Consider the following 19,379-nt stretch of genomic DNA (forward strand, 5'->3'; position numbering starts at 1 on the left):
AGCTGACAAGCTGAAGATTTTTCTCTGTATGTTAATTGGCAACAGCTTTCTGAAGGCTTCGTCAGCCACTAATTCTTTGGGATCGGCCATCTTTGGCTAGACGCATTCATGCCAATATAGGGCTTACTCCTACTGTGAGGCTAGCAGAAAGCTTCAAATGTGTGGTATGTGCCAATCAGTGTAAATTTTGAATGGCAGAGAAAGTACATTGACCTCGGTCTTACACTGAACGCTATTCTAAAGATGCACTTAAACATTATATTTGATTCTCAATAATAATTAGGGCTGTCCAGTGATTAAAAAAAAAAAGTAATCATGATTAATTGCACTGTTAATAATACCATTTATTTAAATTTTTTGGATGTTTTCTACGTTTTTTCAAATATTGATTTCAGTTTCAACACCGAATACAAAGTGTACAGTGCTCACTTTATATTTTTGATTACAAGTATTTGCACTGTTTAAAAAAAAGCAAAAGAATAGTGTTTTTCAGTTCACCTAATACAAGTACTATAGTGCAATCTCTTTATCATGAAAGTTGAACTTACAAATGTAGAATTATGTACAAAAACCCTGGATTTATTCAAAAATAAAACAAGGTAAAATTTTAGAGCGTGCAAGTCCACTCAGTCCAATCGCTGACAAACAAGTTTGTTTACATTTGCAGGAGATAATGCTGCCCGCTTCTTGTTTACAGTGTTGTCTGAAAATGAGAACATGTGTTCTCACGGCACTATTGTAGCTGGAGTCGCAAGATATTTGTGCCAGATGCACTAAAGATTCATATGTCTCGTCATGCTTCAACCACCATTCCATGGGATGTGCGTCCAGTCCATGCTGATGACAGGTTCTGCTCTATAACAATCCAAAGTAGTGTGGATCCGACGTATGTTCATTTTCAGAGTCAGATGCTACTAGCTGAAGGTTGATTTTCTTTTTTGGTGATTTGGGTTCTGTAGTTTCCTCATCAGAGTGTTGCTCTTCTAAGACTTCTGAAAGCATGTTCCACACCTCGTCTGTCTCAGATTTTGGAAGGCACTTCAGATTCTTAAATCTTGGGTCAAGTGCTGTAGCTATCTTTAGAAATCTCACATTGGTACCTTCTTTGAATTTTGTCAAATCTGCAGTGAAAGTGTTCTTAAAATGAAAAACGTGCTGGATCATCATCCGAGACTGCTATCACATGAAATATATGGCAGAATGTGGGTAAAACAGAGCAGGGGTCCTACGATTCTCCCCCGAGGAGTTCAGTCACAAATTTAATTCATGCTTTATTTTTTTAACAAGCATCAGCATGGAGCATGTCCTTTGGAATGGTGCCCGAAGCATGAAGGGGCATACAAATGTTTAGAATATCTGGCACGTAAATACCTTGGAATGCTGGCTACAAAAGTGCCAGGCAAATGCCTGTTCTCACTTTCTGGGTGACATTATAAATAAGAATCCAGCAGCATTATCTCCTGTAAATGTAAGCAAAGTTGTTTTGTCTTAGTGATTTGGCTGAACAAGAAGTAGGACTGAGTGGACTCGTAGGCTTTTAAGTTTTACAGTGTTTTGTGTTTGACTGCAGTTATGTAACCAAAAAAAAATCTACATTTGTAAATTGCACTTCCATGACAAAGATTGCAAAACAGTGCTTGTATGAGGTGCATTGAAAAATACTGTTTCTTTTATCATTTTTCAATGCAAATATTTGTAATAAAAATATATACTTTGATTTCAATTACAACACAGAATACAATATATATGAAAATGTAGAAAAACATCCAAAATATTAAATTTCAGTTGGTATTTTACTGTTTAACAGTGCGATTAAACTGTGATTAATCACGATTAATTTTTTGGAGTTAATTGCATGAGTTAGCTGTGATTAATCAACAAGCCTAATAAGCTAAGGAATGTGGGAGCATAGTGGTAAGACAGTGGTGCATCTACAGTTCGCAGAAAGGATAAGAAATCAGGGTCATGTTGCTTCGTGTCATATGCAGTTGAAGTGGAGAAAGGACATTGCTCATGAGAGTACCTATAATATGGGACTAAGAGGAGGAGCTTTGTAAAGTTGTATCTATAAAACAGTAGAGTAGAACCCTGTATATCCGACCCTCCATTATCTTGCTCTCCGTATTAACTGAACAACCAGCGTACATAAGTCCAGAAGCAGGCGGTCTCTCCTGTGGCTGCTAGATAGCACTGCAGCCTCATACTTTCCCATTCTCCAGATTATCTGATTTTTTTTTTTATTACTGTTCTGGTCCTGGTCCCAGTTAGATCAGATAAATGGGATTCTGTGGTGGTTATATCCAGCATGAATTGATGATGATCATGAAACTTCCATACTAAAGTCATCTCCATAACTCCAGTTCTCTTCACCAAAATCAAGCATGTCATATTACGAGAAATGTGAAAGGGGCATAGTGGTTGAATATAGAGGGATTATTGGTGAATAAACAGGATGGCAAGCAAACCTAGGATGAGTATTCACCTAGAATCAGAGTTAATAGTTTATACAACCTTAACTAAGTTTTCCAACTTCTAGATTTTGAGGAGTATTTACAAACACTATGTGAAATTGTTGTGGACTGTTGCATTTTATTTCTGTCAAGGCACATTGTACTGTGATTAGATAGAATGACAACATATGTTCATGCTTGATTCAAATCAGCCAGCAGATCTTTATGCCAGTAGAACTAATTTCTGCCTAACTTCTGATGATCTTAGAGGTCCCAGTGTTCCCAGGGAATAACTGAAAATTAAAATTTTCCAAAACATAGTCAAGTTACAGGTTCTTTTAGGGGCCAGTAAAATGACCTGACAATTTCTACCTTCAGTAGTCTGAGAACATTACAAATAGATCTTATTTCAAAAATCAAAAGGGCCTTTCAACTTTGACTGTCTATATATTATCTGACTTCAGATTTATTTATTTTGTGGGGGATGGGGAAGACATGGGATAGTACATAGGGAAATTCAAGATGAAAAGCAGACTTGTTGAGAAGTCTACTGCAGTAATTATGGCAAAATCAGAATTTTAATAGAAAGTGAGCTATAAACTTGAATGAGAGTTGCTACCATGACCTCATAATGTTGTTTGATTCACCTGAAATGAATCCTTGACATAAGCTCATCACACTAGGCCTCTTACTAATAAAACAGGCCTTTCTAGGATAGCAAAACCTAATAGCCCAATTATGTGTATCCTTCTGTTTGCCCCTAGCATGTTTCAAGCTAATGGCAATTCAAACTTATCAAAATTATACCCCTGTAGTAGTGTTAAAAAGATATGATGGAGTCATAGGTCAATAGTCTACATCAGTGGTCTCCAACCTTTTTATGCACAAGATCACTTTTTGAATTTAAGATCAACCCAGGATCTATCTACCCCACCCCTTCTCTGAGGCTCCGCCTGCTCACTCCATTTCCCCCTTCCCTCTGTCACTTGCTCTCCCCCACCCTCACTCACTTTCACTAGGCATGGGGTTGGGGTGCGGGAGGTGGTGCAGGCTCTGGATTGGGGCCGAGGGGTTCAGAGTGTGGGATGGGGCAGAGGATTGAGGTGAAGGAGGGAGTGAGGGGTGCAAGCTCTGGGAGGGAGCTCGGGTGTGGGCTCAGGGCTGGGGCAGGGGGTTGGAGTGCAGGAGGAGGTGCATGGTGAAGGCTCCAGCCAGGAGGCGCTTACTACAGGCAGCTCCCGGTTGGGAGTGCAATGGGGCTAAGGCTAAGGCCCCGGCCCCTCGCCGCACCTGGAAGCGGCTGGCATGTCTCTGCAGCCCCTGGAGGGGCGGGGGGCAGGCGACTCCATGCACTGCTGCTGCCCCTGTCCCCGCAGCACCAACCCCGTGGGAGCTGCGGGAACAGCGCTTGCAGCCCCGGAGGGGGGCAGCAGGTCTTCATGTGCTGCCTGCACTTGCAAGCGCTGTCCCCGTGGGGTAGGTGTGGAGTTGGCACTGGAGGGTGGGGGCAGCGTGCGGAAGCAGCCTGACCCCCACCCCTTCCCGGTCACAGAGACATGGTGCCAGCTGCTTCTGGGACCAGGGCAGGCTGCCTTAGACCCGCTGCGTTGCCAGACTTTTAGCACCTAGAGATCGCGATCGACTGGCAGAGGTTCCAGGATCAACCAGTCGATCGTGATCTACTGTTTGGTGACCACTGGTATACATGAATGATGATGAACCAAGGATAGCTTCTATAAAGAAGTGCATCAAAAGGGATATCTGTACTTCACTGATTTATCTTCATATAGTATCTAGAGGTGGTGGTATTAAGTAGTTGTAGAATTACTGTAACTCTTGTTTTGTTTCTTTTTACAGGCTTATGCATCAGGATGTGATATCGTTATATTGGGGACTGATTTTGAAAGATTACAAATAATCCCTGGAGCGAAACATGGGAATATTCAAGTGGGATGTGTGGACTGCTCAATGCAGCAAGGGAAGGTATGTGGTAATGTTACTAATAATGCACAGACCATGTTGTAGTGTTAATTTATGGGAGGGATCACCACATAATAGTGCTTTCCAGGTAGTTATGAAGCTCACAATTTAATCACAAACAAGTAGACAGAGGTCAAGGGAATAACAATAGGCAAAACTTAACTTGTATATAAATTAACTTAATTCACTGTCGGCCGCATAGCAGAAGTGCCTCTCAAATAAAGAATTAATGGCATACTCGGAGAGGGACCTTGCAAATGAGCTCAGGAAGGTCGTACAATGCATAGGCAGTTGCATGTAAGAAGGTACAGAGGAGATGGTGAAAATCTGACAAACGAGTTGAGGAGGTTGAGTATTGGTGAAGGTCCTGTCATATATATATTCTGACTTCATGTTAGTAAGTATGTGAATATGACGGTAAGGTGCATAAGCAACATGCAGATTTGTATTGCCAGTAGAGCGTTGACAGGCTGGTAAAAGGAGACTGCTCGTTATTTACTCACATTAAATAGAAGAAAATGTATTCTGAACCTACTAGTCTGTATAATTGGATGATCTTACTGTTATCCTTATCCTCTCTTCCTTTTCTTCTCACCTGCTGCATTTTACCTCTGTTATAAAGCGCTATTTAGGGCAGAGACCATGTCTGCTGTGTTTGAACAGCACTTAGTGCAAGAAGGCCCTGATCTTATCTAGAGCTTTTGAATGCTTCCGCAATAACAAGATACTTGTATGAAAAAAAGAAACAAATTACATTCTTGAAATTGTCATTCATGGATGGTCTTGATGTCTTGCTACGCAACATAACTTAAGTTCACTTGGCTTAAATGTTCTGCATGTGTCAGTCATTTAAATCAAAATATGTAAAAATTAACTAGTCCAACCTAGAAAGTTATAACTACATAGCCATTGAACACTAACATTTCCAAGAAAATAATGTGCACAAGTGGAAAGTTCTAATGTGGATTAATTGCTCACTGATGTGGTACTATATCAAGTGATGAATCTGCTAAGCAATGATAGGCCAAGATACAGCAGGTGACTAATCTGGTGCTGCCTTTTGATTGGAAGCTGATAGGGTAGCCTCAGAAAGATCTGTTGGAGGGTGGCTGTAGATAAGGGTGGGAAGCAGTGAGAAGCTTTGCTGCAACTGATCTGGGGGTTTCCAGAGTTACTTCTGTGTGGCTAGGTCTGTCTTGATTTTAAGAATAACAGGTGTTACGTAAATGAACAAATTACACAATACCTGATTCTGACTCCATTTAATTTCCAGCAGTGAAAATGGTGTGCTGCAAGTAGAATGGGGCAAATAATTGACTCTTCAGTTCACTTTCAGCCCCAGAAAGCTGGGGGGAAATGTTAGGGTTGAACTGAATACAAAAAATCACAAGTTTCAGCAAATTGAAAAAGGGTTGGGGTTTTTTTGTTTTTGTTTTTTTTCTTCTTGTTTGGGTTGAATAAGACACAGATGTGTCCAAATTGGAGAATCTACAGGGGAGCAACAAAAACAAGAAATTTAGAAAACATAGGGACCTATGGGGAAAGGCTGAAAGAATTGGGCATATTTAGTCTTGAGAGGAGAAGGCTGGAGGGGCAGACATGGGACAGGACGTAAGTCTTCAGATATGCAAAAGATTGTTTATAAAGAGGACATGGATCAGTAGTTCTCCATGCCCACCAAGGAATTGGACAAGAAGTTATCAGTTTACTGTGCAGCAAGGGTGATTTAGATTATGTATTAGGAACAATTTTTAATGGTAAAGATATCTAAGCACTGGAATAGGTTACTGTGATGCTTACAGGAACTGTAAGCGCCAATCTCAGACATCATGACAATTACCATGGATTGTATGACAATTACCATAGATGGGAATCTGGAATCCCCATCATTGATGGGTTTTGAGACCACGTTAGATAGACAACTGTCAGGGATGATCAAGGTATATTTACAGGTTTCAGAGTAACAGCTGTGTTAGTCTGTATTCGCAAAAAGAAAAGGAGTACTTGTGGCACCTTAGAGACTAACCAATTTATTTGAGCATAAGCTTTTGTGTATTTTCCTGTATTTTCCACTTCATGCATCCGATGAAGTGAGCTGTAGCTCACGAAAGCTTATGCTCAAATATATTGGTTAGTCTCTAAGGTGCCACAAGTACTCCTTTTCCTTTTAAGGTATATTTAGTCCTGGCGGCATATGGAGATGGACTAGACTTCCTGAGTTCCTTTCCAGCCCTACATTTCTATGATTCCCTGTCACTTGACCTGAAACGCTTTGTCTCTGGGCATGTTTGTTTAAAGGCCTAGATTCACAAAACAGATGGAGGAGGAGGTAGTGTCCTCATAACTTTAGCCCAGTGGTTCAGCATTCACAAGGGATGTGGGAGACGAAGATTCAGTTCCCACATCTGCCTGATGTGGAGCAGGGATTTGAACTTGGGCTTCCCACATCCCAGATGAGAACCCTGACCATAGCCTGGTGATTGATCATTTTCTCTCCCTGGCATTAAGGATTTGTCAAACTATGGAAGAGCTGCTGTCCTGATAAAATGATCACATCAGTGATGTCCTCCTACATTACCTTCACTTTTTTCCAAAAGGGTTTAGATAATCTGCAGACTGTGCAAGCAGAAATCTTAAATTTAAAGATGTGATGTCCCCCCAAATGTCTGTGTAAGCATGTGTCTTGTCACTATGTTAACTTTTGCTACTTTTATGTAAGTGTTGTAACACCATAGTCTAGGCCATGGGTGGCCAAACTTAGCAACTCTCCAAGTCGCAAACGATAATCTTCAGAAGTTTGGGAGCTGGGTGCAGTAGGACTAGTGACTGAAAACTCTAGACACCCCTCCCCACTGGGTTGAAGCCCCTAGCTGTACCACCCGCCACAGGGCAGAAAGCCCCAAACTCCCTCCCAGTCTGGTAAGTGGAAAATGGCGGGGGGTGCTCCGCGACCCACACTTTAACTATAAAAGAGCTGCAAGCACGGCTTTGCCACCTTTGGTCTAGACCAAGGAAGGATGTATATTAAGGAGCGTTGTCTTTACTGATGCAGTATAATCAGCGGCACAAGAAATCTTCACAAAGAATGTGGTATGATGGCCCTCAGTAGTGTATTTGTTTACTGAAGGTTTGATAAATTATATATATTTCTATACTTCTGAATGTGAGATTCTCCCCCGCCCCTCCCCCCCATGTAATCTTTACTCTGAATTGGAGTTTCTAATGTTTTGGCCTTGTCATTTTTGGTAACTGCAACCTTCTTGTATACTCTTTAAATCTTAAGTTGATAAAGAATCTAACCTTACCTTCTGTATAATGAAGGTAATATTGTCGGATCAAAGCTATGTGTTGATGCTTCATTTCTGTTTTTAGATGCTTTAAATTAGAAATGGATTGTAGCCTTCTGTATTATGTGTTCTTTTAGTTTTACAAAGAATAAGTGTTGGTAGCCTAGTTGGGAAGAATGGAACAGTCCTTCTCTGGGATAAGTTTTTAAGTTTTAGGACCAGGTGGTTAGCAGAGGACACAACTAGATTTGTAAACAGTGCAAAATATATATGTAGTCTTACACAGTAAGACACAAATTTAAAATGCAAAATCGGGACTTTCCTGAAATCTAGGTGAAACTTTAACTTTTTTGCTTTAGAGACAGTTAATGAATTATAATGTTTCTTGATTTCCCCTACTGTCTCTCTGTGTTGGACATCTACATATTATATTTCAGTCTAGTGCACTAGAATCTCTTGGAGAAACTGAAATGTAGAACCAGAAGTGCACAGGTAAAAATAGATAAAGATAAAAGCAAATTGAAGCAACAGTACTCTTAGCTTGGATTTGCAGAATTCAATACAACTAATGAAATAATAATTTATCAAAAGTAAGTGTTAGACTCATTGACTTTAAGGTCAGAAGGGACCATCATTATCATTGCTGGCCAGGGAACCTTACCTATTCTTGAAATATACCTCTAACCTCTGGCTGAGTTACTGAAATCTTCAAGTCATGGTTTAAAGACTTCAAGCTACATAGAATTTACCATTTACGCTATTTTAAACCAGCAAGTGACCCATGCTACAGAGGAAGGTGAAAAACACACTCCTCCCGCTCCTCCCTGGGGCCTCTGCCAATCTGACCCCGGGGAAAATTCCTTCCCAACTCCAGATATGGCAGTCAGGCGCTGAGCATATGGACAAGACTGCCAGGCAGATACTTGTGAAAGAATTCTTTGTAGTAACTCAGATCCCTTCTCATCTAGAGTCCTGTCTCCAGCAGTTGGGAATTTTTGCTACTGGCAGTTGCCGATGGGCCACATGCCATTGAAGGCAGTCCCACCCTATCATCCCCTCCATAAATTTATCAAGCTCAGATTTGAAGCCAGTTAGGCTTTTTGTCCCCACTGCTCCCGTGGAAGGCTGTTTCAGAGCTTCATTCCTCTGAAGGTTTATCAGAATCCCCTGATATTTGGTGGTGGTTGGTTTTTTTCCCTTAAAGCTCCAGCAGTCATGTTGTGTGTGTCTCAGCTTTTGTTTTTTAAAAATTTATCCTGGCTGTTCAGAAACCAGAAGGCAACCTTCTTCCTCACCCCCAAATCCTCTAATTTTATTGTTTAAAAATCTGAGGATTTAAAGTCAATCTTGTGATGGGGGGACCAGGGGTCTGACTCATGACTTTTGAACGCTTGGTATTGGCAATATACAGAGATATCTGCAGGCATATTTGCTTAGTCATCTTGACCAAATGCCTGACACTTTACACTAATGCTCTTTTATGTGCATCTGTACTGCTTGTACAGTGCTTAAAAAGTGCCAAATATGACCTGAAAATAAAATTCTTGGTCAGAGGCTATTTACTGACTTATAAATATATATGATCATCTTAAATGTGCAGATTGGTGTGTGTATATATAGACACTGTGATTGTTAAGCAGACAATGGATATAGTTTCGTAATCACTGAAGGATGAAATGTCTTTGAACAGGAATCCCATTATCCATAGGATTTGGTAATGCGGGGTTATTCCACTTTGCCAAATCTTGATGGTAGAACAAAAATTTTCTTTTGCAGTTCTTTCCTGCATTGACATCGGCCTTTCAGAGCTCTTTGGCATGAATGCAGCTGTGTTTCTGCACAGTCTTGTTCCTCTGTGTTCAGAAAAATGCACTTCTCATCCTGAAGTTCTGTTGATAATGCTGACATTTTTATACGTGAAATAATTAGCATAAAAAGAGTAATGATTGCCTTGGCGAGCTAACATTTTCTTGGTCTAGACAGGATGTTAGTTGCTTTTGAATTTCAACAAAATATTATTTCATGCAGCTACTTGAATTGTACAAGTGTCACTCTGTGCTTCACTTATAACTTAAGTTTATCTAGACACTTCAGTCATACAGGGTGTGTTCCAGTTGATAATTTTCTCAATTATTCTTCATCCCTGCTGAGATGTTCTATACCTGATCTTTCTGAAGGTGAATACCTTTGGAAAGCTTGAGTAAAAGTGATTCAGCTGTTTATATGCTAAGAGAGAAGGAAGTACTTTTTTTAAAAAATTGTTCTAGTGCATCAGAAATTTTTGGTACAAACTTTGACATTCAGCAGGGAGATGGTTCCTAGATCAGATGTGTCAATATGGTGAAAATCCGTTCAGAATTGATTAATCGAATGGTTAAAAATAGGCTTCCCACAAGCATCCTATGTTTTATTTAAAATAACACTTAATTTTACTAATCCCTGCCTAATTTCATACCCATCTTCACAGAATTCCACTCAGTTCATGCTTCACAAGAACAATGGCAATAGAATATTGAGAAATCACTTTTGTGAAAGAAAAGGGGTGTTTGTATGTAAAATCAGGATGGAGGTGAGAAGTGTATTTTTTTCCTAATGGATTAAAAAATGTGACCATGAACTGGTAATTACACTGTCATAATACATATGCAGCCTTACTTTTTAACTTTTCTGACTTTTGAGTTAATCTCTTTGGAACCTTAATTCCTTTTAAGATACTTTTTGAATACAGTAAACATAGTGAAGGTCAGTTCTGTCCTTGTTTGCTGAATAGCATTTAACAGCAAAAAGGCCTTTTCAGTGATTCCGTTTGTCTCCAGAAGAAATGTGATGCTTCTGATCTGGTTGTGGACAACAGTACAACCCAGGAAGAGGGCATAGATCCGATTGTTGGGTGAGTGCAATATGGATGGCTGCTGTGAAATTCAGAGGATTAGGTTTATGTAGAGGTACGACCAAGAAGAAATGCGTACTTGGAAACAATGCAGGTTGCATTGATTGTTCTAAGTCATGATTTGCTAATTTCAGTATGTTAGGGGAGCCCCTTACATTCCCTGTTACAGTTTTGATTTGTGGCAAGGGAGAGCAAAGCCTTTGTCTGAGGGCAGCCTCTTCTTCCTGGGTGAGCTACAGAAATGCCCTAGTTGAGCTACATGGGCCTTCTTTAAAATTCATCAGTGCCTCCCCACCCAAAGTATCCCCACTACTATGATGCCAGGGGTGCAGTGAACATACATAACTTTTCTGATGGTCACACAGTAGTAGTAGTCCTTACAGTAGAACCTCAAAGATACGAACACCAAAGTTATGGACTGACCAGTCAACCAATCAGGCAGCAGCAGAGACAAACCAAAAAGCAAATACTATACTGCATCTTTATAGGTAAGCACATCAGGGCTGCCTGTTTCCCCAACTCTTTACCCCCACCTTCCCCCCCCCCCCCCGCTATCCCTGGGGCAGCCACTTACAGCAATACGCTATAATGGTACCCTAAACCACATTGTTGATTATACCAGTGTTGGGCTAAGAATCGCAATTATTAAGTTTACATCTCCATCTCAGTATTTTACTTTGCGTTCCTGTGGAAGAAACTATTCTAATTACTCTCAAAATAGTAGCTTTATTTGCAGAATCACAGAAATATGGCAATGATAATGGTTAAGTAGAAAATGTAGGGCAAATAATAACTAGAGATGTGTTCTAAAAACAAGGCTTCTTTAGGCTTTTTGCAACTTTGACAGAATTATAGTTGGCATTTTTGGGTCATGCTGACATGTAAGTTGCTTGAAGAGTCTGATGCAGGCTTTTTTTTTTTTTAAAAAAAAACATCGAGGTTTTTCCTCTTAGAACTTGAGCCTCTCCCTTTTGTTTAAATTTACTTGCAATTTAGATATCACAAAATCACATTGTAAAATGCTACTGCAACTGCTTTTTATACTATAAGTGAAAAAAATCATATAAAATGTTAATGGTTTATTTGTAATCCACATTCTTATGATGATTTTACAGAAATAACTTAAGCCATAATTTTATGGAAGTAGACAATTATGCTGTCTATATAGTCTAATCGGAGGTCAGAATTAGAGTTAGTGATGGGGTGTCTCTCATTGATATTTGTAGTTGTTTTTAGATGACAAGCTCTAGGTAGTGTGATGACTCTCAGCCTGAGGCTTTTAAGGTGCATTTAGATGTTCATAGGTCTGCATGTAACTTTTCCTGTACTTGTTCTGATAACTTGTCCTGGAAGAAAATAATAGGGTGGATGGATTTAAATCAGTGAGATTTAAATACTTAACCAGGGAATCTTCATCTAAATTTATTTTGTATTTTGCGTTTGTCCTTTAGTCAGTTTCCTAAGAAGGTTTGATTATAATTGATTGGTAACCATTAAAACATGCTGATTTTGCAATTTAAATATAGCCTTTACACTATGTCTCTAAGGTGCCACAAGTACTCCTTTTCTTTTTGCGAATACAGACTAACACGGCTGTTACTCTGAAACTTAGCACTTTAACAAACTCTGGTTCCAGGGGCTTAACCTGTGGCTTCCTGCTTACATCAGTTCAGTGGTTTGACTTTTTTTAAAACTTGGCAGTAGATAGATGTTGCTTAACTTTTTTTTTTTTAAACTTAATTTAAATGGTTTTACTAGATCAGAATAAATTCAGGTCTTAACATAGGTTGGCATAATTTCAAATAGGGTTATTTTAAGAATCTGTATTTAATTTAAATAAACACAATTCCCTCCCTCCCCTTGACTTTTATCCCCCTGGAAAATAACCATTGAAAACATGTGAGCAAATATGCTTTTGCATGTGGTTAGCACCATGGATAGAACAAGACTACTCATTGGTTCCCAGATAAGGCTGTCTTTATTGTAAGTTTTATTTAGTACTCTTGATAAAAAATATTAAGTATTGTTTTTGTTTGTTGTAACTATATATTTTGTGTCTCTATATGACTGTCCAGTGATTTAAGTGGCTTTCATGCTTCCAGACACTCAGTGCAACAATGTGATATGTTAACAGTGAAAAGGCGGATTGATTGATGAAGTGCTTTTCATCCTTTCCACAGTGTATTAAAAATGGAGTCCAGTATCTTTTCTTAAAGTAGCTACCTAAATTGCATGTTTAAAAACTTTTGATACTAGATTGAGGATTCATATTAAAATTGGTATCTGGTACACTTACTCTTATGGTGGCTGATCCTCAGGTCTTACCTAGAAATATAGTTGTAAGCAAACAGTTTTTTCTAGTGTTTCAAACTTTGCAATATGTTTTAAAGATTTTTTTTTTCTGATATGTTCCTCAAGTTCTGATCCTTGATTCAGAAGGAAATAGAGACACAAGCTCAAGAATATAGAGGGAAATATTTTTACATAGAATGAATGAAAGTAGAATCAATAATCCACATCTCAAATTAATTTTTAAATATTTTTGTTTTGTTTTATATAACTTTATTTTAGATTGCAGCGTCTTATGGAAACATGATTTGTATTTTTGAACCAGTTACTGTCCTGAAACCGAAGAGCAATCATCCTGCTGTAAGTGAATGAACTGTCTTAACAGAAACTTCAACTGCCTTGACAAATTTAAATAATTGCTGTTGTTTACTTGGGAGTTGCCTTTTCTGAGATACAAGATGAGATACCAGTTTAAAATTGGGATATAGGATGTTTGTGTGAAAATGTGGAAAAGGGGTGGGGCACATGCTAGTTAAAATGCCATATTATTATAATACCTCTTCATAACACTTCAGAAGGGGATACAGTGGACCAATCCATAATAAACATACATAGTAATTGTTTCACCTGTGCAATGATTCATCTGTGCAAATCAGTGATTCACTCTCTCTGATCGTGGCCAATACCAGCAGAAAGTGCAAAAAGCTCAAAATGGAGTACTGTAACCTGTGCACAGGGAAGTTTGCTTTTAAACTAGCTAGTAAATGATATGTTTACATCCTGCTGCATATGGTTTTATAATGCTTTTATTCATCTTTTTGTAATGCAGCTCTGCTTGTTCTTGCTCATGTGCATCTCAAGTACTTTTGAAAATTCTACTACTTATTTTGCAAAGCATTTTTAGAATATATTTATCTGTAGATTTCAGAGGGTTTTATAAAGGTTGGTAAAAACTGTACTCTCATATTCCACGTAGTGTGACTTCCTTTGGTGTGGGCAAATTTATGCATTAGCCTTGAGTTTCAGTTCGACATGGATCCTAATCTTGATTCTTTTAGGAGCTGGTTTATGTGATTTAGAGCAGGTTACTTAATCTTTGAGCCCACTTTTCATAGCATACTTTACAAGAGTATTGAGTCTTCCTGAGTCTGTGCAAAATGTCACGTAAGTGCAAAGTATTAAGATGATACAAGGGTACAAATACAACAATGGATTTAGGTTCCATCTTGTGTGTATTCCATCAGATCCATGTGGCTTTAGGGGGTGCAACACAATTTTCTATCTCCTAGGGATTTAAGAAATCTGCTTCCTCATCTATGCTTACTTTATGAAGTTCCTAAGACATACATAGTACCTGTGGGTAATTCAGGAAGCTCTTTTCCAGTGGATATAGATTTACTACACTTTGTTAAAGACGTGCATGCTTTAAAAAATCTGGAAGATTTTATATTTGTAGACATTCCATTTACTTACTCCATCTTCCAAATGCTCTTCAAAATTAGCTGAGGATGCTAGTTTTCATTAAGACTAGACTAAAATAATGTTTAATGTTCTAGATAAAGCTGTTAATCCTTTTAATTTGTCTGAATTCTAAATTTTTAACAAATCAAGATGCACGTGAGCGTATCAATTTTTAGACCCTTCGTATCTCTTCATATTTCTTAGAACATGAGATCACAGCTGTGACTTGTATGGCCTTGACTTATCCATTCAGAGATTTCCTTTAAAAAAAGTTTACTTCCATTCTAAGAAGTTCCAAATGCCTGTTGCCTAGTAAAACTTTGAATGCCATACAGGCATAGTATTTCAGTAATTATGTATTAAATGAGCTGTATTGTAAATATCTCACTTAAGCTAATGAAGTGTGCTAATACTTTTGATTGTAGGGGGTGTACTACCAGTGGCAGAAGAGTGGTCAAATTTTACTGGACTCTATAGTACATAATATAACATGGGATCCCACAGGTAAGAATGGAATTAACTAAAACTTCTAATTGTTTTAATATCACGTGTTGAGTTTGAATTCTTCTTTAGGGAGAAGAGATTATTTCCTTTTGTTATAGCAAAACAAGATGAGGATGAGGAGAGTGTTATGAACGCCACTTGTCACCTGCATTCTGAGACACTGACATGTATCTTCAATGAGAGACATTTTTATTTTTTAAAAAAAAAAGTCTGCATCTCAGTCATATCTCAACAAACCAATGGTCTATAATGTTGTCCTATCCTCAGCAGTGTCCAGTGCTGGCTGCTTAAAAAAAAAAAGTGGGAGGGTGGCATAAAAAAAATTGTATGAAAGAGGGACGTTTTAACACTTCATCCCTGGCCCCAGATGGGGGTAGGGATAACAAGGTTCCAGGATTGATAGCTCTTGTAATTAAACCCTCATTATTGCATATACTCTTCTTTCAAAATATTAGTATAATTAGTTGTATTATTACAGAAGTGCCTAGTGTCTTTTGTTGAACAAATGCAACCTACTTTGGAAACAGTGTAGATAAAGTATGCTTTTATGTATTTGGACCACAGGTGTCCAAATTAAACATAAAACATGACCTATTATGTAAAAATAAATGCTGTCTTTTTTTGTAAGGTTGATCCAGTCAAAAAAGGTTTTGCTGCATATGGCACCTTATAGGATTGTGTATAGAAAAGGAGATGATATTTGTAGTATGTTATGGCTCTTGTCTATAACACAGTGTTTGTGATACAGATTAATTGGCCTTCTCTTCAGTATAAAAAGCTATGCCTCATAATTTGATTTGTACATATTATAATTTTAAACTTTGTTGTAGGCACTCGTCTTTTGACTGGTTCCAGCTGTCTGCAGCTTTGGTCCAATGTTAATTTGGAAAGCCAATCTGAAGATGGGAATCCTGAAAGAACAGACGTTAGCTTTGGGGACTGGAGGTGTATGTGGCAATGCAAGTAAGAAGCAAGTTTACAAAAAATACAAAACTTCAATAAAAGCAAAATTGAGTTTTGTTGTAGTCCACTTTTTCCAGATGAAACTCTTAATGAATTACAGTGGTGTGTCATCCTGCTATGTACGTCGTCTTTCAGACATTTCTGAAATATGCTGAAATATTACTGAAAAAATGAATCCTTTCAGTCCTTCAAATTATTATAGATGGGTGGTACTAAACACATTTTCATTCTGCTTCACATTAGTTTGGCTTCTTGAAAGTATTTTTTGTGTGTGTGTGGAGATCATCAAAAATTGTAGTTTGCCTGACTGAAATGTATTGATAAAACCAGTTATACCAGGTATCTCTCACTTCCTGCAAAAGCAAGGAAAATGTGGGAAGTGATGAATTCAAGTAGAAGTAGTACTAATGTATGAGATCATAAAGGCTAGAAGAACAGAAATCTTAGGTAACTTACTACTATTTTGGGACTGCTGGCTTACTGTAATCACGGGAATGTGGTTAAGTAAAAGTTGGCTCCCTATCTAGATCTTTTATAAGTAAGGTTCTTCAAACGATTGTCCACATGGATTCCTCTCCTGTTGCACATTGCCACGAGATTGCATTCTTTAGACCAGTAATGTGCGTTAAGACTACACCCTAGATGTCCTCTGTCCTCCCATCTAACAGCATGAAGGGCTGAGCAGACCCAACTGCCCTTGAGTTCCTTCTTACTGCTCATGGCAGTGAGACGGAATCCCTGCAATGTCCCCCTGTTCTCAGTGCACACTCAGCTAACATTAGTATGGTGTTAGTCTTTTTATCAATTCGCACAAAAAAACTTAAGTCATATATTTAGTTTATAGGTTAGACAGTACCCCCCTCAGCTGTGGATCTAGGACTATGTCAGTAGCTAAATCTCTGTGAAATTTAATGTAGTCTTAACAACGGATACCACGCTTCTGTGTTTGGTTCAACAGTCAAAGGGCAGTCAATGTCCTGACAAAGGTACCTCTAGTGCAGGGGAGGGCACACTACAGCCCACGGGCCGGATCCAGCCCACCAGGGCTTTCAATCCGGCCTGCGGGATTGCCAGCCCTGTGGCACAGTGGGGCTAAGGCAGGCTCCCTGCCTGCCCTGGCCCTACGCCGTTCCTGGAAGCAGCCGGCACCATGTCACGGTGGCCCCTGGGGAGGGGGTGGGCAGAGGGCTTGGTGTGCTGCCCTCACCTGCAGGCACCGCCCCTGGCAGCTCCCATTGGCCGGGAACAGGGAACCATGGCCAATGGGAGCTTCGGGGGTGGTACCCGCAAGTGAGGGCAGTGCATGGCGGAGCACCCCCAGGAGCCACTGCCAGATATTCTAGCCACTTCCAGGAGCAGCGCGGGGCCAGGGCAGGCAGGGAGCCTGCTTTAGCCCTGCTGCACACTGCTGCCACCCCGGAGCCGCTCGAGGTAAGGGGCGCCGGGCCAGAGCCCGCACCCAAACCCCAACCCCTCCTGCACCCTGAGCCCTTAACCCCCTGTCCGGAGCCCCCTCTGGCACTCTACACCCCCTCCTGCATCCCAACACCCTACCCTGAGCCCCATCCCACACTCTGCACCCCTCCTGAACCCACTAGCACCCTGCCGTGAGCCTCCTCCCACACTCTGCACCTCTTCCTGCATCCCAACCCCCTGCCCTGAGCCTCCTGCTGTACCTGCACCCCTCGTGCACCCCAGCTCTTTGCCCTGAGCCCCTTCCTGCACACCACACTTCCTCCTGCACCCCAAACCCATGCCCCAGCCCTATATTCATGGCTCTGCATACAATTTCCCCACCCAGGTGTGGCCCTCAGGCGAAAAAGTTTGCCCACCCCTGCTTTAGCACATGGCACTGACTGTTGAGAGTACCAGCATTATCCACCAAACCTGTATAATGAAGCAAAGTCACACACACTACCTGGCACTTTGGTACTGGTCACCTTAAACAGTGTTCTTTGGTGCCCAGCACATCAGAACCTAGAGTTTTGGGCCTACACAATATCGAATTATTTAGTAGTGGGCCTGGTATTGGAGTTACCTCTCCTTGGGAGATTGAAGGTGGTGATAGCTAAGCCACCAGTTTTAGTTGTCAGTGCCGCAGACAAATGTGGTATCTCTGGTACTGACTTCATCCTGACCCAATTAGGAGGATACAACAGATCCAGGGCCCTCATGACAGGATGGCCCACCTGTGGAGTAGGTGTACTCCTTCTCTTTTCCCTTCAAAGTACAGTAAGGAGTCATCTCCTATATGCCCTCCCTCTTCCCATTCCAGTAGCACAATGGGAGTAGGGTGTCTAGGGAGGACTTTGTCAGGAAACTGTCCAGATCTCTCAGGGAACATCCCTCCTGGTACTCCTTATGTACTTACCACTGTGGTACCCAGATCCTGATCAGTCTTTGCCCAACTGTACAGCCATACAGGTGTGCAGGAGGTACCACATCTGTTCCAGGGAATTTTAATACTTCTATTCCCACCAATTACTAGATTTGTTTGTAGTAGCCACTGTCCAAGAGAGGTGAAAACAGCAGGGGCCTCTCAGAGTTAGGGGGAAAGACTTGAAGAAAGTCAAACTATTTGAACACAAAGTCTGCTCCTCTGTTAATGTTCAGATGTGCATGGCTGACAGTCAAGCCCTGCTCTCTAAATATGACTCTCTGAATTTGGACAAACTGTCTCCATTTGTTGATAAGCTACCACAGTATTTATGAGAGGAACTAAAAGCCATCCTGACTAAGGACCACTGAGAGCCTGCACTTCCCTCGAGAGCTGGAGGCATCCAATTCAGCAGCACATGCCATGGCCACATCTGTGGAGATCAGAAGACTGGAGATCCAACCAAAATTTAAGACCTTCCCTTTGAGGGTAACTTACTTTCTGAAACAGAGGAGGCCCTCCACTTGTTGAAGGACTGCATGGCTGTGTTTGGTCTGTATGTGTTAGGTCATCACTAATTAAGAAGCAAGTAATACCACAGGATTGCTTTAGGCAACATCCCCTTACCCAGGTCTATTATCCGTCTCAGAGGAACTTGGAGCAGTTGAGAGAGAAGCAAAGAGGTTTCATTGACAGCCCTTCAGCTCTTCCTCCACTGCTGCACAATCTGAATCTTTTGCTTGGTAGCAGGTTTGCTGCTGGTGTCTAGACCCTGACAAAACTGCTTATTCCAGCACAAAAAAGGGAATTTAGAAACTTTGTTTCCCTTCCATGTTCCTTTGAGGTCAAATTCCCTTTGCTGGAATGCTGCAGCACAGAACTTGATCAATAGTTTACATTGCCTCTTTCTGGGAGAGGACCTTTAGACTTACAGTAGAGCACTTCAGAATGTGAGAATTTCCCCTCCATCTGCTGAGCACTTAAGGTGACTTTGATTTCCAGAAATGGGAACGTATTTAACCTTCCTTCTAGAATCTTGTGTATTAAATCTGCATTTCTTCTGGCTCCCTCACTCTGTGAGTGCAACCTACCCCAGCTGCCATTTCAACCCATTTTTCACAGGCTTTTCTCAGCAACACAGCAGTGGTCTAGCCTGTACTAGAAGATAATTTATAAGG

The 19,379-nt window shown here is 40.4% G+C and overlaps 1 protein-coding gene across 2 annotated transcripts in view; it reads left to right on the top strand.

Moving 5' to 3' along the window:
• The window catches only part of DMXL1 (Dmx like 1), a 143,557-nt gene that overhangs the window by 14,358 nt on the left and 109,820 nt on the right, over nt 1-19,379 (top strand). For both annotated transcript variants that reach the window (XM_048850824.2, XM_048850819.2), the window contains exons 2-5: nt 4,308-4,433; nt 13,179-13,256; nt 14,783-14,861; nt 15,692-15,824. In XM_048850824.2, coding sequence (XP_048706781.2) covers nt 4,308-4,433; nt 13,179-13,256; nt 14,783-14,861; nt 15,692-15,824 — 416 coding nt within the window. The remainder of the gene's footprint in view (nt 1-4,307; nt 4,434-13,178; nt 13,257-14,782; nt 14,862-15,691; nt 15,825-19,379) is intronic.

This window comes from Caretta caretta, chromosome 5 (assembly GCF_965140235.1).
Source record: "Caretta caretta isolate rCarCar2 chromosome 5, rCarCar1.hap1, whole genome shotgun sequence".
NCBI classification, from domain to species: Eukaryota; Metazoa; Chordata; order Testudines; family Cheloniidae; genus Caretta; species Caretta caretta.